The sequence below is a fragment of the Micromys minutus genome, assembly GCF_963924665.1.
Source record: "Micromys minutus genome assembly, chromosome: 5".
Classification (NCBI taxonomy): Eukaryota; Metazoa; Chordata; class Mammalia; order Rodentia; family Muridae; genus Micromys; species Micromys minutus.
The window spans coordinates 46,897,899-46,920,627 of record NC_137974.1 but is presented as its reverse complement, the minus strand read 5'-3'; the positions used below and the strand labels follow the sequence as shown (position 1 = coordinate 46,920,627).

At 38.5% G+C, this 22,729-nt stretch overlaps 1 protein-coding gene across 1 annotated transcript in view; it reads right to left on the bottom strand.

Moving 5' to 3' along the window:
- The window catches only part of TM9SF2 (transmembrane 9 superfamily member 2), a 45,855-nt gene that overhangs the window by 17,269 nt on the left and 5,857 nt on the right, over positions 1 to 22,729 (bottom strand). The window contains exons 2-7 of the mRNA XM_080916683.1: positions 15,993 to 16,060; positions 13,786 to 13,879; positions 7,310 to 7,437; positions 3,515 to 3,644; positions 1,636 to 1,760; positions 54 to 165 (exon numbers count right to left, since the gene is read on the bottom strand). Coding sequence (XP_080772809.1) covers positions 54 to 165; positions 1,636 to 1,760; positions 3,515 to 3,644; positions 7,310 to 7,437; positions 13,786 to 13,879; positions 15,993 to 16,060 — 657 coding nt within the window. The remainder of the gene's footprint in view (positions 1 to 53; positions 166 to 1,635; positions 1,761 to 3,514; positions 3,645 to 7,309; positions 7,438 to 13,785; positions 13,880 to 15,992; positions 16,061 to 22,729) is intronic.

Below are 22,729 nucleotides of genomic sequence, written 5' to 3'. Positions count from 1 at the left end.
TACATGTTTAAAATCAATGTCTGAATTATACTAAAGAGTAAAAACAAACTCACCTCAAAACTAATAGAATAAGTATAGGCAATTTTGATCTCCCCAGAAGCCTTGTTACTTATATCCATAGGGGGTCCAGAGCAGTCTGGTTTATCTATATGGGTATGTTTAAAGCTGTGGGAAGAAACATTTGGCAAGATAATAAAAAAGTTCAAGAGGTAAAATACAGGTCATAAATTTTTTCGATATTTCACAATACAGCTAAACATTAAAAATGACATCATTCATACCACATGACAAAATTTGTCTCAAATCTGACTCTGTGTGTGTGTGTGTGTGTGTGTGCCATAGCATGTATGTGTGTAGAGACTGTGGGATACTTAGGTGCCAGGTCTCTCCTTCTACTGTGGAATAAGAGGCTTGAACTGAGGTTTACTTAGAAAACATATTTACAGCAGAGCCATTTCATGTCACACTTCACCACAAACATTTACATCATGGAAATAATGTGCTTAGTCACATGCTCAACTATAAGCAAAAAAATTGAACCCCTGCATTTGAAAGAACACTGAAGCCCACTCCTCTTTTAAGATAGGGTCTTGCCACACTGTCTACACTGGTCTTCATGTCTGGACTCAAATGATCCTCCTACTGGGACTACAGGCACTGTACCTAGTCAATCTCACGAAAGCAAAGCCCACAGAGAGAGTTTAATTTAATTGCCACCTTAGTATGTCATGTACTTCTTTACTACCCATAATATGAAATGTAACTGCCAATTCAGTAGCAAAAGAAGTCATGGGAAAAAATACAACCCACAACCAAAACAGGTTCATTCTCGTCTGTCTGCCCGCTTCCTCCCTCCCCCGAAACAAGGAGTTGTTGTAGTTATGGTTGTCCTGGGAGTCACTATGTAGACCAGGCTGTCCTGGAACTCAGAGATCTGCCTGCCTCTGCGTCCTGAGTGCTGGGTGCAGCAGGCTCCACCAGGCCTGGCTCAAAACAGGTATTCTCAAGTGAACACCTCGACAAGTTCAAAAGACTCCCCTGCAAATTGCCATGGAGACTTTAAAAACAACAGGACCAACAACCACACGGGCCTCTGATCAATAAAGCCATCTGTCACCGAAGAGATACTCTTTCCACATCACTCTGCCAACCACTCTGTGCCTACAACAAACCAAAAGGCTGTGGAAGGAAACTCCTGAATCAAAAACAAAGCAAACTTCGGAAAGTGGTCACTCAGACCACTTCCCGTCACAGAAAAATTACCACCACTGGCTTCTCTGAGCAGTCTATAAAAACAAAAACAAACCTCATACACTGACGGGAGTTTTCACTGTAACTAATCTGCAAATGTTAGAATAATGATCAATAAACTACTTAATCTCAAAGTATACTTACTCTTTAGACCTAGGTTTTACTTATTTTGTTTATAGGGAGTTGCTGAAGTATATAATCTCACTCTTTAGGGCAGGCTAGCTTGGAACTCACAATGTAACCTAGGCCAGCCTTGTACTAACTGCAATCCTCCTGCCTTAACCTCCCTCAGTGCTAGGATTGTAAGCATGAGTCACCACACCTGGCTGCAACAGGGTTTTGTTTGTTTGTGCTTGTTTTTTTTAAACCTACTTGCATATTTACCTTTTTGGTTCAAGTTTAGCAGCCACTAATCTTGCTCCCATGGACCCAGTTTCAACAACATGATAATGTATCTTGATGTCAACATGATTGAAGATGTAGAAAGTGTCTCTCTCATGGAATTCTGACTGTGAAACAGAACTTACAGTTAAAGACACAACACCAGCTACAGGACAATCAAGCATAGTGTTTCACAAATGGCTACAGTAACAAATAGACACTTTAATTCAGATGGAATGTTAATTGTTCCCCATTACAATGCTTAGTTTTAAGGTTGAAATCCTCATAAGCCAAAATTAATGCTAAGTTTTTAATTTTACTTAAGATTAATATCTGCTTAAAAGATTAAGTAACTATTTCCTAATATTTACTTAAAATATGTTTAAAAAGTTACATTATTAATATGTTAAATTGTTCACATTTAAGGAAACCTTTCTAAAAATTTGTAAAGCTATTCCAGTTTACAAGCAATAATCTAACCTACTCAAGTGCCTTTGTTCAACTTTCACAAGAGGATTCATCAATTTAAGGAGATTTATGCTAACTTAGTAGATCATATCCAGTAAGAGAGTAAATCACGTTGCCTGAGTATATGGAAACCTTATACTCCCAATTTGGTAATAACAAAATAATATAAAATTTGTGACTATTACATATTGATCTTAATAACAATTCCACATTAATGTCTCTAACATTTTCATCATAAAAGCAGGGCTTCAAAGACAAACAGGTCTGATAAAAAGTATATTCTGAAACTTCTGTAACACAAATTCACGCCTCTGACTCTCCGGTGTTCACAGGTTCTTAATGGGTAAGATTTATGCATCAGACATTCCTCCTGCAGAGCTCCTCCTACTCTTAAGAGTTTTTCTTACTTTTCCTTAATATTTGATGTTTTTTCTATAACAAGGTTTATGGATGTAACTGTTTCCAGATCACATTTTTATTGTGTATGTGGTCACATGTACGGCGGCCAGAGGACAAGCTTGGGGAGTCAGTTATCTCCTTTGTCACGAAGGTCCTGAGAACTGAACCCAGGTCAGCACACACCATTTCCTATTGAAACATTTCACTGACCCTGAGTCTAGCTTTTTTTTTTTTAAGGTAGAAAAATGCTCTCAGCATTTTTTAAAAAAAAGATTTGTTTATTTTATGTGAGTGCTCTATCTGCATGTATACCCACAGGCCAGAAGAGAGCATCAGATCCCACTAACAGAGGGTTGTGAGCCACCATGTGGTTGCTGGGAATTGAACTCAGGACCTCTGGAAGAGTAGCCAGTGCTCTTAACTCCAAGCCATTTCTCCAGCCCCCGAATTTAACTTTTCTTATTTAAAAAAAAAAAAAAAAAAAAAGTTTAAAGACTTATTTTTAGCAGGGGCATGGTAGAGCATACCCTTAATCCCAGCACTCAGGAGACAGAGACAGTTTGAGTCTGAGGCCCATCTGGTGTACACAGAGAGTGCCAGGATAGCTACGGCTACGTGGTTGAGACCCTGTGTCCAAAATGTTAAGAGCATGGGATTCTCTTGAGCTGGAGGGCTGTAAACCAGCTGGAAACAGAAGCTGTATTCCTGGGAGGAGCAGTACATGCTATTAACCTGAGCCGTGGCTTCAGCCCTTAAAATAAATGTATTTTAGTGTTGTAAGTATGTGTGTGTCTTGAGAGGACACCAGGTCTCCTGAAACTGTACTGTGAGCTTCTGTGAACCAAATGACATGGGTCCTGGGACACCACAAGCTCTTAAGAGGTGAACCATCCCTCCAGCCCCACAGTGTAGTCTTTGAGTTAGGACAAAGACTTAGCCCTCAACATAGAACCTGCTACCATAAGAGACTGTAAATCTTAAACCAAATCTTGAACTGCAAGTTTACCACACTTACACTGATAACACAGGCATCTTTTGCATGGCCTTTATCTGTAATGTAACAGCCAATAGGAAATCCAGGATTACAGAACCTCTGACTGTCTTCAACTTCATAGCACCACGTAACAGGCATGTTATCCACAATCCTGTGTATGTGAGTAAAAGTCAAATTAGTGATCTGAGTAAACACAGCTAAGAAGCAAAAATGTTTTTATGGAACCCATGATACACTGTAAGAATATAGTTAGTAGAGGCTTTGAAACCACAAATGCATATAGAAAAGAAGTTCTATAAATTAGCCTGCTGCAGCTGTGGATGCAATGACATCTAGGCATCTGAGTATACTGTTTACCTTCAGCAGAGCCCTTGAAGTTTAAACAGGAGCAAAACAATGTACCTGGTTCCTTAGGAGCTTTTAAGGTAGACATAAATGATGTCCATTATAGTAACTCAATAGAAGGCAAAAAGAATACATCTGCAAGATGAAATTTAACTAAAGAGTAAAAAAAAAGGGGAAACTATAGTATTTTTTGTTAAAAATTATAAATCCAAGTGATTTATAAAAGAAACATTGCTATAAAGCAAGAAAACCAAAGTTTATAGTGAAAAAACATTGAAAGAATAATGAAGTCTTGTGGCATTGTGAAACTACATTACAGTCTGAGCATGTGGTCCCCTAAGCTTAGAACACACTGCAGGATACAAAATAAAAATTAGGCAAAATATACTAGCTGTATTACAGTCATAAGACTACACTCCAGGGCATGTTTTATTTTTTAATTAATGTGTGCTGTAGGAAGTAAAAATTATGATTCCATATTCACCCAAGGTGTATGTTAATGACCTAATAAAACATGTCCTGTCATATTTAAGTGCTACTTAATAGCATTCTGCATACAAATTTTAGAATCACCTATACTATTAAGCTGTTTATTACTACACCCAAAAGACTATAACATTATAAAATATTAGAACATAAAACAATGCTGTATAAATAATTGAAGAGTTTTGTAGGGAACTAAATAATCGGTCAGTTGCTTCAGACAGAATGAATTATAAGCAGTGAGTGTATAAGAGCAACATAAAATGTCTTTACACTAGCCAAGTAGAAAGAAAACGCTACATAAAAACTAGAGTACTCATTGCAATATGGAAGTTGGGGGCAATTAGTTTAAAAACAAGCATTTCACTTATTTGTGATTTAATGTCTTGATTTAATAGCCATTTCAGTAGAATATACTAGACAGAAAGAGAACCCCTTTAAAGTAAATGTAAGAAAATTTAAAACTACTGCTTTCATAAATCAGGAAGCAATATTAAACTTCTAAAAATTCAACCCTAATTCCAACTCATCACGGTGGATGAAAGTGTAGAAGAATCCAAAGATTGCAGTGGGATGACTGGTCCTGACCTCCTACCAAACAGAACTCCTTCCAGTGTAGAGGGCACTTCTTCCTCTACACTCCAGGACCTCTGTGTTAAACACTGCAGCAATAAAACCTTATTATACAGAAGTTACTTTCCTAATAATTCAGTTATAAAAGTTTCTAATTAGAATGAAGTAACCAAAAGCATAGCAAAACTGAATGAAACTTGGCAATTAAGTCCTACTGTGTAGCTTTACCACAAGCAGATTTATACAAATGGGGATTTTACAGTTTTGAAAAGTGTAACCACTCTCCTGCAGGATCTGAGATTAAATGTGCCCAAGATCTTCAGAATCCCTTTCTAAACCACAAGCTGCCATAAGCCTACAAGTTGTATGTCACTGAACACTGAGTATGAAGACAACTTGTGAAGTATATATATATATGTATATACTTATATATATATATGTATATATATATGTATATACACACACATATGTATATATATGTATACACACATATGTATATATATATGTGTACACACACACACACACACACACACACACACACACACACACACACACACACACACACAAACTGTTGCTGTCTTCAGGTCTTCAGACACACCAGGAGAGGGCACTGGATCCCATTACAGATGGTTGTGAGCCACCATGTGGTTACTGGGAATTGAACTCAGGACCTCTGGAAGAGCAGCCAGTCTCTACAGCCGATTTATTTTTAAGGCATCATAAAGAACTTAGTAGTACAGTGCTTGCTCAGCACAATTAAAACCGGATATCCAGTCTCCAGTAACACATGTACATACCTATTCTCTCTCTCTGATCCAGAATCCTGGATAGAAAGCAGAGTCAGAGCGCACAGAACAGCTGAACAAAGTTCAGGTACCAGTGTGGGGGTCAAAAACAGGCTCTAGAATGATGGAGCTGCTCCAGCTATAAATAAGGTCAGCCCCCAAGATCTCTATCCCATTTTTAATGGCCCAAGTAAAAATAAAAATTACTCAACTCAAATAAGAAAACTATATTCCATTAACCTTTCTCTATAATGAGGATAAAGAATTTATTGGTTACAAAGCTCTGTAGAAAAAGAAAAATCACTATTCACATCCTAAGATTCATACAACTATAAAAACAAATGAAATATAGATCTACAAAGGCAACGAACCTGGAAAAATGCCTAATATGCCCTTAAACAAAACAAAGACAAAATAATATATCAGCTTTTGTATTTTCTAACAATCTTCCCCTTTCACATGCACACAAATGCAGAAATCTGAAAACATGCATGACATGTGCTGCCCAAGAGGGGCAGAGCAGAATAAATGGCTGGCAGCGATAGATGACTCTTATTTCCTTTTTAATATTTTTCTGTACCACTTGAGGGTTTTGCACAGCTTATTAATTTAGAAAGTAATCATAGCCTCCCTAAAGCAGCTTGGTACAAAGGAAGGTACTAAATCCACAGTAAGATTCCTTAACAATTCAGTACTTTAAAGATCTTTTAAAATTCTGAAAGACACATTTTATTTCTGCTAATTCTGCTTAAAGTCAAGTTATGCAGTATAAACCTTCTGAATAAAAATATGCTCAGCTTAGTTCCAGTAAACCCACAACTGAGAATCAAAGTTTCCAAAACAGAGTAGCCGGGGGGTCCAGGACTAAAGTCTAGAATTATAGTCTCCAAATTCCTGTTCATGATGCAGACTTAAAATCATGAAACTTTCCCAATTCAATGGCAAACCTATTATTAAACAGCATTTTCCAGCTGACTTTTTAAGGCAGTCATTTGTTTGCAACTGCTCACTAAATTTCACTAATGAATACCTCCTAACTCTGTAAACTACCTTAAATTTTCTTCTTATTAACTTATTCTGGCATTAAAACAGGACCTAGACTAACTGTAGAGATTAGCTAAAGATTTCTAGATACCTTCCTGTATGGAAGCTGCTGAAGAATAAATGCTTCTGCTCTCTCTCCTACCTGCAGTACTTGAGAGAACCAAGAGCCTTGCACATGCCAGTCAACATGCCCCAACAAGCAAGCTAGTCTCTGCTTCCATTTATCTCCAGGACCCAGAGTCTAGGCAATCCTCAACACAAACTGGTAAGAAACTTGTTAGTGTTGCTACATGGTTTCAAAACATGAAGTCGATTCCATTTGTAAGAAGATGCTACTAACAAACAATAAAACTTGCTTGGTTGATCCCAGCTCTTCCCTACACCATAAAAGTGCCCCATGTTAACTACACAGGGCCAGAGAAACAGAGCAGCAGGTCTGAGTACAAGAAGCACCTGACAGCTGTCTGCTTTAACACTGCTCTGGTATGAACAGTCTGTTACATATTAACCTCCAGCTAAATCTCTACGGACATTGATACAGAAATTTCATCTTCAAAGCCCCAACCACTATAAATCCCTGTCTCACCAGTGATGCTGATAGTTCAGTAGCATGCTTTTTTTCAAGAAGTCTAACTTTTGTTTGTCTTCAGGCTTCTCTGTATGGTATGTTTTCGTACAAACGAGCTTACAGGTTTCCATCTTATTAAATGTAAACTGTATAAAAAGAAAGCAGAAGGTACATTAATAAAAATTATGCAAAAAGATACAGGTTCTTCCTAAGATAAGATATAGTTTAAGTCACTAATACTGATGATAAAAATCTAAAATGCACCACAGCTAAACCTTCAATTTGCTTCTCTATAAAGTCTCCAATTTTTCTTATCCTGTTTTTCTTTTGTGTTCTGGTAACTTCAATCTATTTATCTTCTACATGTAAATGTGATCTAGAAGAAAAAGGCAGAACATTTCCCCATAGGTACCTTCTACACTTCTGGAGCTGATGGCTTCTAGTAACAAGGACCCAAGATTCCTGTGCTAACGTCCAAGTGAACAGGGACCAATCAAGTGCCCCTAATGTTCCCTAGGAGACTCAGCAGTGACCAAAACATCACATTTGAATATCTAAAATCAAAGCAAACATGACCCTTTACTCAAGTTTAAACATTGCTAATTTTCAGGATTCTATATATAAGAAAGGTAAAATTAAAAATTAGTAACCAAATTTAAAAACTAGAGGTTCCTCTGAATTTGAGTCCAGAATTATTTACTTCACACACACAAAGACACACACAGACACCATTCAAATAACAGTATAATAATGGGTTCATGATGACTTACTGTGAGCATTTAAGTCTTAATTTTAAAAACCTTCTTCACTGGGCTGAGGGGTGAGGAGTATGTGAGCATGAGGCTCTGGCTCAACATCCAGTACAAGAGAACAAGACAAAATACAACCCTCCCATATAAACATCTTTATATTTTTAGAAGGCTGTGACTTATCAACTATATAAATAAGCTGTAATGATTTTTAATACAAAATTTACATTTTGCTGGGCAGTGGTGGTGGTACATGTCTTTAATCCCAGGACTAAGGAAGCAGAAGCAGGCAGATCTCTGAGTCTGAGGCCAGCCTGGTCTACACAGTAAATTCCAGGATAGCCAAGACTACACAGGGAAACCCTGTCTCCAAAAACAAAACAAAAAAAATGTTTCATTTGTAAACAGTCCACTTGACTTGTGATTTTTGATTTGTTTTTGAAACAAGGTCTGCAGTTTGGCCTCAAACTCAGATCCTTCTACCTAAGTCCCCAAATGCTGGGATCCCTATGGGCATGCACTAACAGCTGGCTATCGGCCTACTTCTATGTTCTTTGTTAACACCCTTACACCAACTTAGCCCAGGTGGATATTTAAGTGCAGCCCACTGCTGCCACCTGTCAGCCAACAGTTTAATGTTCACATCGTTACCTCCATCTAAAACACAGTATCACAGCATTATTTTGAACCTTAAGGTTCATTTTTAAAAAGTGAAAAGTAGTAACACAAGTACTCATGTAACAGAGTGAGAGGCCCAGACACCCGACTTAGATGAGGAGAGACAGACAGTATCTGTATCAGCAATCCAACAGTAAGCTTTATACCTCAATCTAATAGGTGGGAACTGGGTTTAGCTGACTCAACTTTTGTGCTCAATTGTAAAGGGAAACAAAAACAAAGGAGACAGTGAGTGAACAAGCATGCATCTTACACACATGCAACCCAAGAAGCCCATGGGCCAATGTCAATAATCCTCCGCTATAGGCTGTCAGTGACTCACAGCTCCAGGGTCTCCAGGATCCCAATTGGGATTACAGGTACATGCGCTAATACATCCAGCTTTCATGTGGGCACTGACGTGCTGAATTCAGATCTTTACGCTTCTGTAACAAGCACTTTACCAACTGAGCCATCCTCCAGCCCTGGTAACAACTGATTACAGAGCAACAGTTAACATCTCTCTAATGCTCTCACGTTCTACATACTTTACATCCATCAAGGCTCATGAATTCCACCCAATCAATGGATAAGGTTGGCCTCTTCCATATGCATGCTACAGATTAGAAAACTCAAGGCATTAAAGACACAAGCCAGGAAATGCCAGTCCAGCTCCAGGTACCTTAAGTTTGATAAAAAATTTATGTTATTAAGTGGCAATGAAACCAAATCCCTTTTTGTGACACATATGCTCAATTCTCTTCTATTTTACTTAATTGTAAATTAAGTAATTGCACCGTGTGATGTATATGTATGCCTATGCACACATATGTGGTGGGCAGGAGGTGTCTTGTTCATCACTCTACACAGCTCTAATTTTATTGTGTGTCCATGTGCCAAATGTGTGCAAGTACCACACATAGCCAGAAGAGGGCATGCAATGTCCCAAATTTACTCTACTGCTCACTCCATTTCTGTTTTATCTGCCTTGGAAGTGAAAACCGTCTATATCCTATTCCTTAGCTAATTCTCTCAAAACAATATGCTGATTCTAAGAGCTCAGCCATGTCACTACTCCCTAAGGTCTAAACGGCCATCAAACCCTATCTGGACGGCTGTAAAATCTCCTGACTGGGATTTCTCCTTACGCCCCTCAGTCTGTTCTCAACACGCACTAACAGTGAGTGACCATGTAAGAGCCAAGCTGATGCAACAATCTCCAATCTTGCTCAGATTTGTGAAGGGTTCAAAGTTTTAGTCCCTGTTGTTTCCCGTGTGTTCTACCACTCAACTGTGCTTCTCCTACAGCACAGTTACTCCTGCCTCATCTCCCACCAGTCCCTATCACTCCTTTGCTCAGATGGAACTCCTTTATGTGTGTATCTTAAACACAAGGCAAGTCCACACCTGGGGACTGGGCATCTGCTGTCCTCTAAAATACTTTCCCGAGGCACTTGTGTGGATTACTCCTTCACTTATTTTTAAGGTCTTATATTCAAATGTCATCTTCTCAGGGAGACTTTTTAAACTTACATTTTTAATGTCACCTCTCAGTGTGTCTTATCTAAAATGACAAACTTTCTGTCCACATTGTCTTACTTTTGGGAATTCTTTCCCAAGTAACTGACATACTTTAGTTATCTCCTGGCCATCAAGACCACAGATCCACCCAGGTCAGGGATTTCTTCTGTCCTGTCTTACTGTTACATTCTTTACCTGTAACAATGCTTGGGGCACACAAAAAGTAGCTAACCTGCAAATGCTAACCCAATGAATGGATACATCAGTGATGAGTGGACTTTACTACAGACTTAAATAGAGTAAAAATATCTGAAAATAAAATACAGAAGAATCAAAATAAAATTAAAATATATTGCCTAGCCAGGTGGTGGTGGTGGTGGCGGCGCACACTGTTAATCCTGGCACTTGGAAGGCAGATGTAAGTAATCTCTGAGCTCAAGGCCAGCCTGGCGAGTTCCAAACTGGCCAGGGCTACAAAGAGAAACTATGTCTTGAAAAAACAAAAAACAAAAAAAGAGGGTGGGTAGGTTAGGTTATAGCTCATCTTTCAAAATAATTCAGGTTTTCTAATCAAGCTGCATTCCAAAATATTATGACCCACAAGTCTGAAAAAATCACTTATGGTTTAGAAAGAAAACTCTCATCACCCAACACTATGTTTTCATATGCTGTAGTCTTCAGGAATCGATTTAAATTGGGAATTGAGGACTTAACACTTCTTGGTCAGGAGACAGGATCTTGCTAGGGAGCCCAGGACTGCCCTTAGCATTCCCACAAACATATGTGCCACCATGCCCCGCTTAACAGACCTTGACCCTAAAAGTTTCTGTAGAACGTGGTAAATATTGGGTGGACAGTTTTCTCTATTTAAAAATCCTCCTGCTCTACTTTACCTCAACTCCCAGGACAAGAGATTAAATCTAAAACTTCCCAGGACCCAAGGGTCTTACATACATTTAGAAATGTTAATGAGCTCCTACTGGAGATACGAACTGTTTTTGTCCAGTTTCCTGTTGTACCAAAGGCTGTCTTCCCTTGGCAGTGTAAGATCCCCGAAGCAGAGATCTGCCTGTCTGCTTGCCTTTGCTGGAATTAAAGGCATGAGTCACCTCTGCCAGGCACATTCCACTTTCTAAGGCCAGCACTAAGTAAACAGAGACACCACATTAATATTTAAGTTGTCTGTATAATTTCACAGATATGCTTGACAACACCCTCTACTACAAATGAATGCAATTTCTATCAAGGTAACCTCTCAAACTCATACGGGAGAATTATTGCTTGATGCTCTCCAAACAGATATACTAAATTCTTCCCTAATAACTTCATTTCCAAAGGTCTTCAACTGTCTTTCAAAATAATTTAGAATTGTTATACTTTAGAGCAGAGAATTACAGCTTAGATTATTTGAAGAAGACAGATTTATGATTTAAAAATGAATCTGTAGGGGCTGCAGAGATGGCTCAGTGGTTGGGAAAACTGGCTGCTCTTTCAGAGGACCCAGGTTTGGTTCCCAGCATCCACATGGCACCTCACAACCATCTGTAACCAGTTCCAGAGAACCCAATGCTATTTTCTGGCCCAATAGCCACCGGCACAAACATGGCACAGACATGCATGCAAGCAAAAACACCCATACACTTAAAATAAAGATAAATACAATGTTCTTATCTTTCTGCCTCAGAGGCTTCACAGAATAGGTTCTGAACAAAGGGGGTTGAGATGGCTACTGGGAATGATGCAGACCCAGGGATTAGCTGGATGGGTGGGTGCTCCAGGTAACAAAGTGACAAGAAAAAGGAAGTGTCTCCTGAGAAGAAGGCCAGCTGCTAAGGGTAGAGTCTAAGCCACAGAAAGGAAGAATGGGAAGCCAAGAGAGGCAGCTGTGGGCTGAGGAATCCCTGGGGGGTCAAATGACAGCCATCACAAGCAAAGTTCTAGCAGGGTCAGATAACTAAGGAAGCAGAATACATTAAAATAAATGTGTGTACATAATATATAATTAATATATTAATACATTAAATAAGTAACAATCTAATTGTATTTATATCAACTTGTATGCATGTACAAATCTTCAGGAAATGTTAAAAAAAAAACTTAAGTAGAGCTGAGGGAAAAGAGAGAATGACTTTTCATTTGATAGTCTTCCACACCACTAAATTATTTATACAGTGATGTATTATAATTATAAACATCTTAATTTTTCTGAAGCAGTACTTACTACTCTTTGTACAGTAGAAGAGCACATATTAAAATAACCAGAGGACTGCTTAATATGGGAGATTAAGTTTAAAAGATAAAAGCTTAAAAAGGAAGATAATTACAGGAAATAATGATGAAGATATCTTACATTGTGTGGAGTTTCATTTAACTGGTATCCAAAAAAATGTCTGTGATGTTTCAGATAAACTCTTTTTGGTTTGGAGACAGGTCTCAAGTCGTTCAGGCTGGCCTCCAACTCATTAAGTAGCCAAGGCCACTCAAGCTTCCTGCCCTGTGCTACCATGCTTGGTTTTGTGGTGCTGAGGGCAGACCCCAGGCCATTGAATATGGTAAAAAAAAAAAAAAAAAAAAAAAAAAAAAGGCACTGTACCAAATAGGCTATATCCCATCCCTCAAAAAGACTTTTAATGATAATGAATGATACTTTTTAATGAAAGATAAGCTAAATAACCCAGACTAAAAGTAAAATGAAAATTAAAAATCTCTTCAAAATACCAAAAGAGAAGCCCAGGCAATGTCACCCTTGGGAATGAAGAAAATCTACACACTGTTCAGAAAGAGAGGGAGACAAAGGGTAACAGAAACAACCTTCCATGACTGGAAACTTGTGAAGCACGATACATGGTGGACAGAAGCCTCCACACTGTGCATCACAATAATAGCACAGATCTATCAAAAACGACAGACTATGAAAAGAAGGGCCTTTCTAAACCATGGCTTTAAGAAATTACTACTGGGGGCTGGAGAGATGGCTCAGTGGTTAAGTGCACAGACTGCTCGTCTGGAGGACCAGGGTTTGATTCCTAGAACCAATATAGCAGTTCACAATTCCCTTATGATGGTTTGCATATGCTTGTGGCCCAGGGAGTGGCACTATTAGAAGGTGTTGGAGGAAGTGTGTCACTCTGGGGTGGGTTTGGAGACCCTTTCCTAGCTGCCTGAGGATGCTCAGTCTGCTACTAGGTTCCTTTGGATGAAGATTTATAGCTCTCAGATCCTCCTGCACCATGCCTGCCTGGATGCTGCTATGCTCCCATCTTGATGATAATGGACTGAGCCTCTGAACCTGTAAGTCAGCCCCATTTAAATGTCATTTATAAGACTTGCCGCACAGACATACATGCACGGAAAACAGTCTTACACATAAAATAAACTTTAAACATACACACACCCCCCCCCCCAACAAATAAGGAAGGAAGGAAGGAAGTTATTCATAGGTCCAAACTAAAGCAATTGCTCCTTACCTGTGAGATCCAAGATATTTGTGACAATTCTCAAAAAAGAACAAAAAAGAAACCTTCAAAGTTATGAGTAAGAAATTTTTATTTAACACCAAATACAAACCTTATATGGTGAGGGTTCAATTCTTTCCCCGAATAATACCTGACCAAGATTTTCAGATGGGCGTTTTCCTTCTGATGCTTGGCAAAAATCAAACCTGAGGAAAGAACATTAACATTTAGACACAGAAAAAAGGTGAGGTAAGAACCACAGGCTAGTTGTGAAAGATTCCTTTTTTAGTAGCTCTTTAAATGAGGAAAGTGCTTATATTTAAGTCTCAAGCATCACAGTTCCCACCAGAACCAGAAATATTCTATTTTATATATAAGACTTTTTAAAAAAATTTATACATTATATCTTATTCTTATAAGTTTAATTATATATTATAACATATAGTATATTACTATATTATATAACTACATATTATTATATAACTATATATAGTGTATATAACTATATATAATATATACTATATATATTATAACATATTTGTATTCCTCCAAAAGATGTATCAATCTACCTACTTCACCCAGATATGGCACCCACCAATTCTTCCCTATGAAGTTATGGAAAAGCACATTCAGAATCCTACGATTCAGCTTTAGTGAAATTTGGTTTCAATACAACCACTCAACTCAATTTTGTCACAGAAGATTATAGGGCATTCACTAAGAAATAACATGGGGATATGTTAGACTATTATAGTGGCCACAGGATAGTGAGATTCTTAAGAGAAAGGTGAATTTCAAAAATTACAAAATACTCCCAAACATAAATCAGATTCAGATTTTTCCTAATGAGAACAAAGATTCAAGTGGACATGCTGACTCCTTAACAGAACAAGCAGAAACTAGAAATGCAATGACTTTTCCCCAAAGGTTACCAAGCCCTGTATGAGTTAGGCAGACAACTCAGGGCTTTTGGACTCCTTTCTTATATATACTTAGACAGAGAGGTTCTTATGGGGTAATAGCTTTTGTATATACTTTTTTGTATAGCAAACACTGGCTTTAAAATTTTTTAATGGAGAAATAAGTCAATTAGAATTTAGGAACTAAGTAACAACCAATATGGAATACAGAAGTTTCCATTATATGATTATAAGGTTTTTTTCCAGAACACTTTATAACACAACAAACAAAATCCACACCATCTTGGAAGGCAAAAAAAAAAAAAAAAGGTAGTGTTTGTCGCACACAGAGCTTAACCAGCTCAGTTCAATCAGCCAAACCAGGTGAAGACAGAAGACCCCTGACTCCACAGACACAACTCATGCACGAGACAGTAACAACTTAAAAACGTCTGGAAATGAAATGCATAAGTAATCAATCAGTGAACAACTGCACTAAAGATAATCCCTGCAGGTCACAAAGAAGACTGTTTGATGGCTGCACACTGATATGAGAGTTGTGAGGTCACTGCTGGGGAGGACAAGATGCTTACTACACAGGATAGTGACACATGTTCAAATACGAGGGGAGAAAAGTGCCTCAGACAAAATAATGGTTCTTTCTGGGGACAACCCAAAGGAAAAGTCTTTTAAAATGTATAGAAGAGGCTGAAGAGATGGCTCAGCTTTTTCATAGGACCAGGGTTCAAGTCCCAGCACCCACATGGCAGCTTACAACCATCTCTAACTTCAGTTCCAGGGCATCTGATGCCCCAAAGCAAGGCATCTATGTGGTGACAGACATCCAGGCAGGTACAGCACCCATATACACAAATAAAAATTTAAAAATAACAAAATTAGGTTTTTACGGTCAGATAAAATAGAAATAGAAAATGTTTAATTGTTGTATCTGTTATTCTATAAAGCAACATAAAAAGAAACATCTTTTTTTTGCAGCACAATTTGTATTTGTATGTATGTGTGCTGATACCCACGGAGGCCACAAGACGTAGGATCCTGTGCAACTAGAGTTCCGGACACTTGCAAGGCATCATGTGGGTGCTGAGCACTGAGTGTGGATACTCGGAAGGAGCAGCATGAACTACTAAGCCATCTCTTTAGCCCCAGAACAACATGTTTTATCTCAAAGTGTTTCAAAACTGGGTGTGGTGGTGTATTCCTGCAATCCCAACACTTAAGAGGCTGAGGCAGGAGACTTGCCAAGAGTGTATACCAGGTAGGGGTATAAAGTATGAGCCTGTCTCCATCACCTCTACTCAAATATTTAGGTCCTATGCATTTAGGTAATGAATAAGGTTCTACACACAAAATTCTGATGAGCCACATAAACATTTATATAAAACCAAGCTGGGAAACTTACGCTGTATATTCATAAGGAAGAACCGATTCCACTGAATCAAGCCGGTTAACAAACAATTCTATCTCTGCCTGAAATGAGGAAGCACAGGATTAGAACATGAGCCCTGAAGACAGACAGGCTTGGAACTGAAAAAAATACTACATGCTTGAACTATTAAACTACTCTTTAACAAATATGTTCAACTAACAAATTATATGCATTTAAAACACACCCATGTAACCTTTACAGATGTAAATGTCTCTAATATTGTTAGTACTTTTGAAATTCTGTTTTCTAAAATAAGATATTTTAAAAAGCATATTTATCAAATTGTTTCTAAAAGTCTGATTTTCAAATTCAGTACTTCACTCTACACCACAGTAGTTTCCAGTTTAGGGGATGGAGAGAAGGGTAAGAGGGTGTACTGCTCTCGCAGAGGGACAGAGTTCAGTTCCCAACACCCCTGCTAGTTCAGTTCCTCACAGCCACCCTTTATCTCCAGCTCCAGATTGGATGCTCTCTTTTGGCTTCTCAGAGTATGAGTATACACACACACATACCCAAATAAAAACAAAAGATATCTCTTAGAGAGTAATGCCTGTTCTAGGACAACCAAAGCAAGAGAGACCTTATTTAAAAATAAATATTTTTAAGAGTTATTCTACTGAGCAGTAGTGGCCCACACCTTTAATACCAGCAGTCCAGTGGATCTCTGTGAATTCAAGGCTAGCCTGGTCTACAAAGCAAATTCCAGGACAGCAAGAACTACACAGAGGAACCTTGTCTTAAAAAAAAATCAAAAAGAAAGAAATGCTGCCCCACTGGTTGGAATTTTCTCAATCAACCACACTGTGAGTGGTTACTTATGTGCACTCTTAGGCAGCCAGGAGGACCACATGGTCTAACTTTGGAGGGCAGGGAACTGTGATCCAGCTGAGAATGGCACACTACAACTAGTAACAGATAAGACATTTAGGATGAGATCATGTTCAACACAAAGGAGAGGGAGAAAAGCCTCAACTTCCCATGAAACAGGATGTAAATGGAATCTTCCGACTTAAGTTTTCAAAATTTCTCCTAGATATATGAAGCCCCTCAGTAAGCTATTTTTGCCCTGAAAATCTGTTGGTGCTTAAACAAAATGTAAGAGATACTTAGCTGGACAAGTACCATCATTGAGATTTCACCAGCATTCAGTACTTGCTAACACCCCACCCCTAAAAAGATATACAATGTGCACCGTATGGGACCATCAGGACAGCTCAGCAGGTAAAGTGAGTTGGCTATCTGGATCCTGGGGTGGAAGGACAGAATCAGCTCCTGAAAATAGTCCCTGAGTGCTACATGCTGCCTCTCCCTACTAATAAGAAAGAACTAAAATAACAAAGTAAAACATAGCAGACCAAAGCATAGTTTGTGGGCCAGACTGCCTGGGTTCTAAACCTTGTGTGATTTGGATCAAATTATTTAACATGCCAGTTTCCTCATGCTTCTCCTTATCCACAAAACAATGGTAATATCTATCTTGTAGGGCAATGTTAGAGATTACTAGTTGCCACTTATAATGTATTCTGAACAGTGCCTAACTGCACAAAGATTGATACGACGAATGGGAAGAGTTTAATAAGATTACTGTGTTCATCCACAGAACTCCTAAAGATAGTGAGATCCTTTGTAAACAGCTTCAAAGGCAAACTGTACACTTCTACTTAAGTGGGGGGGGGGGGGGCTTTAATCACAGCGCTTAGAAGACAGGGGCAAATCAGGCAGATCTCTGGGAGTTTAAGGCCAGCCTGGTCTACAAAGTTTCAGGACAGCCAGGGCTACACAAAGAAACCGTGGGGGCTAGGGGGTGGCAAGTACTGCCTTCAACACTAAAAAATGTCTTTTTACATAAAATATACCACAGGCCATTTCAGCTAAAAAGATGACAGGACATTTCAGCATTACAGAATGTTTGAGTAATTAAAGACAAATACATGCAATCATTGTAAAGGCAAAGCTGACAGCTTATTCAGTCAAAATAATTTCACTACCACTGTTATGAAGACACGTCCTAATTCAAACCCCACTGACATCTAATACAAAAAAGGAGGTGGTTTCTACCTCCAGATTTCTCCCAAGGAATGGGTTATTGTATTTTATATGATTTTGTATGTTTTCAGTTTCAAAATCTGCAGGCCTACATTGCTGTTACATAATACAAGCCAACCACTATCATCAGGCATAGCCTCTTCACAACCTTGTTTTGGGAAGCGAAGATGCCAAGGCTTAAATCCTAACTCCAACCCACGCTGGGAGTCTTGGCAGGTTCCTTTCTCCTGTGTCCAGGTTTTCTTATCTGAAGAATAAAAATGATAATCCCAATTTCTAGCAGTTTTTGAGTAGCGTTTGCAGTGGCATGGCCAAGGTGAAAGCTAAGTGCTTCCTTGTGTGCAACACTGTCCAACAATGTTGAATGATGAGATGTCCTCCACCTGTACTCTTGGATACAGTAGCCTTTAGGCCACCCAAAGCTATTGGGCACCTAAGCTGTGCTAGCCACTTAGTTTGCATTTACAAAAACTGTTTTTAATGTGTATTTAATTTAAATAGTCACAGGAGGCCAATGGCTCTGACTTGGACAGCAAAGTAATAGAATACCATACTATGTTGCCTTGTGCCATATAAGTAATCTCTTTGTATACTTAACATTTTTACTCCAATCACTACAACTTTTCTGTTCCAGAAAAAAACAACTCTCATTTTATTAGTCCATCCCAGAGGTTGCTAACTTTTCCTATAAGGAGACAAAGTAAATAGTATAGGTTCTGTAAGATACCTATCTATCCTTATAGTGTAAAAGCAGCCTAGACAATTGGTAACTGAGGACATGCCTATGATCCAGTAAGCTCAACAATTACTGTGAGCTCTAAAACAAACAAATAAAAACTAGATGCTCATGTAATCCTCAATCACTACTATATATTATTCTTTCCTCCTCAACCACCTAAAATTATACAAACAATCTGAATCTTGAGAGCTCTCTAAGACTAAGCAGTGAGCTGGGCTGGACTCCTCTAGTCTACCTGTGAGCCTCATTTTTAGGCCACTAAATGTTCATCAAGCTCCTATACCACCATATCCAGCTCTCTATTTCTACCTCATCACCTCTGGTGTCTTCGGAGTAATAACCCTGGAAACTGAAACACTGCCATCTTTTCAATCACCTTTTATCATGTCAGCTGGTTTTCTTGGGACTTTACTAAACTATCCTACAATGTTCTTGACAGACATGTAATCAAGCAGAACTATAGCAAAATTCAAGGTTCACACACCAGTGTCCTAGAATTACAGAATGCCAATGTTACCTTTCAGTAGCCTCTTCATCCCTATGTATAAATTCTTCAGATACTTCATCACTCTCCAGTGCTACACCTAAAGCTAAGTGTTCACCCTCAAGTATTCATTGTTTCTTTTCAAATATTCTTTCTAAATATGTCTCAGATCAAATTAATTTACTTTATTTAGTTCAATACACTTGATGAAGTCAATTTTGCTCTCATATAAATTCTATTTTTATTTTTGGGACAGGATCCCATGTAGTCTAGGTTGGACTTGACCTGCCTGTAGAGCCAAGGATGATGACTTTGAATTCCCAACCCTCCTGCTCTCCTCCCTAAATGCTGGGGTCACAGGTATAGAACACTACACCAGACCTACCATGTAATGTTAAAAAAAAGCTCCTGAAATTGTATGCCTGTTAGGATTACATTTATTACAGGCCTAATACCACCAATTGGCTATAATATTTCATATGTTCTCCCTGTTACAGGAAACACACCAATTATCATCAGGTGTCAGTCCTAAGGACTACAGAAAAAATACCTACCATCCTAAAGCTACCCACTCCCTTAAGCTAGCCCATACCCAAGTTCCAATTTAAAACCTTAAAAATCAAGCTCACTAGCTCCTTCCACTAAAACTGTATTTTTACCCTGAGTTAAGGTCTCACTACGGAGTGAAGCTGACTCAGAACTCTCAATACTCCTGCCTCCCTACCTCCGAAGTACCAGGATCACAGACAAGTATCATACCCCTGGCTTAGAGTAGGTCTTTGACCAGCTCTAACAGTCAGGAAAACCTCTCCTTGAAACCATGCTAGCCTTCTGTTCCTAACTTAGTCACTTAAACCCACTGTTGCCACTTAGTGAATCTTACTGTACTGTTCACTAAGCCATACACCACTTCTTGTCCCACTCTCAAAACTTATTTGCACTTTATTAATTTTTGCTAACCCTGCATCTGGCATTTTATCTAACATTAAACCCTCTATTAAGTTTACCTTATCTGTCATCTTCTCCCAACCTAGCAAAGTAGCCTCAAATTCCACATACAGAAAAGATGTTAACAATGCCTTCAGCAGTATGTGTTAATTCTGCTTTGTGATACAAAATAAGGTAATTATCAACATCTTTCCATAAAAATGTCCAAAAATTACTCCTCACAAATCTTCCACCTGAAAACAAAGTCCATTTTAACACAGCACACACATAAGGAGCTGAGTGCAGTCCCTAGGATGTACACTGGTGTAGAGCACACACTGGTGGCACACAGCTGCCTATAAAGTAAGCTCCAGACGATCTGAGGTCTCTTCTGGTACCCATGGCACATACCCACACATAAATATGAAAGTAAAGACTAGATGAGTCAATAGTAAGGAAAGAAAATGGTACAGACAGAAGACGGTCCACAGGTGGAATGCAATTATAAATTAAGTGAATCATATGTATACCTGTGTGTGAGTTTACAGAAGCTTAACAGTCTTGAATTTGGATATAAGCACGACTATACGGATAACCCCCAGGCTGTTGCAGAGACCCCAGCCTGTCAGCAGTGGAGGCAGCACTGACTGTATTGCTGAGTCACTGCTGCTGTACAGTCAATGATCTCACCTCAGCCACTCAGCTGAGAGCAGGGCTTTCTTAAACTTTTCTGCTTGTAACTATAGCTAGGAAAATTACACAACACTGAGCAATGGTTATAGAAGTCAAACATTTATTAATGAAACAATTACTTGTTATAATTCTGCCAATTACTGAAAATGAAAGCAAATTTGCATACTCATAAGTGGAGGTGCTGGTCATTTTTAATATTAAAAAAAAAACCTCCTGTGAGTTGGAGAGATGGCTCAGAGGTTAAGAGCACTGGTTTACAAAGATCTCTAACTTCTGTTCCAAAGGAATCTAATACCCTCTTTGGCCTCTGTAGGCACTACATGAAATATGTTGAAGTTACTGAGTCTCTGTGGGATTTAATTTTCTTTTTATCAAAATAGCTAGCACCATAATGAGTGATGTTTAGGTAATAGGAGTAGGGTGGGGTGAATATGATGAAAATATATAAACAAATGAAAATGTCATGTATATTATATACAAGTGTGGAAAGCCTGTTGTGCTTGGGAGTTTGGCAGGCAGAGGCCTGCTTGATGACTAGAGGCCAGCCTGTTCTACACAGCTAGCTAGTAGCTTCAGTCCAGTCTAGGCTACATCATGAGACCCTGTCTCAAAAAAAGAGAAAAAACAACCATTGTTAAATATAATTAACATATACTAATAAACCCCTAAAAGTGTTGTTTTTTTTTTTTTTTTTTTGTTTTTGTTTTTTTTAAAGGCAGGGTCTCATGTATCCTAAACTGCTCCTGAACTCACTGTTCAGCTGAGGGTTATTTTGAACTCCTGATCCCACCCCTAAAGTGCTAAGATTACATTTATATGACAACCCTGGCCTGGTTTTTGGTTTCTTTTATGGTTATCATCACCTGCTCTAATCATCTTTTATCTAAGTGTCTGTACCTCCCAAGGGACAAGACAAGCATGTGAGCACAAGGGCTTTGCTTAACTGAGTATCTGCTTCAGTACATTGATCCCAAATGTCAAGGGCTTTGATTTACTAGACCAATGCAAGACCAGCAAATGTTTACCTCAAGAACTCACTTTCAGGAACTGTGCTGAGAACTTTGTCCTTTTTTCTGGCATTACATCGTCAAATAGGGAGAGAAAGAAAATGTATCCAAGAAAGAAATGGGGACCAAACATTTACATTTTCCTTATAAAGCACAGATGGCTCTATTCTTGCATTAAAAAGTCTTCTATTAATCACTGAGAATTTTTTTGTATAGCAGTTTTTATCTAATTAGAGTTCAGTGGTATCCCTTCTAAATCCTTCATCCAAGAGCATGTTTTTATTTTCTGTTATAGTCAGTCTCAGCTGTGGTCAGACTGTTTTACTGCTTTAAACATAAGGTCAAGCAGGTGCTGTGGGTTTCCTCTATGAATGAGGGTTCTCAGCTTCTTTTATTCTGCTTTCTCTCACTGCATCCTATCTGCCGCACCTACACCTACAATGAGGAAATGGCCATGAGAAAGAGACATAGCTCTATATAAGGACAATCATAAAGGGTCTAAAATACAATAGAACAGATATAAAAGGGGAAAGCTACAGAAGATCCCACTGCCTAATGTTAGAAACACCTACAAAAAGGATGACTTGAGGAAGCCTTAATGCAGATATGATATATATATATATATATATATATATATATATATTTAAATCTTAGTAGGAAGTTACATGTTATAATGTAACCCATATTACAATAAATAGGAACCCATGTTACAATAAAAGGTAGGAGTGTTTTATTGTACACAGAAGGTGATCTATATATTTAGGACTCTCTCCTCATACCTTTGAAAAATAAAGTTTCAACTTTAGACTGTATC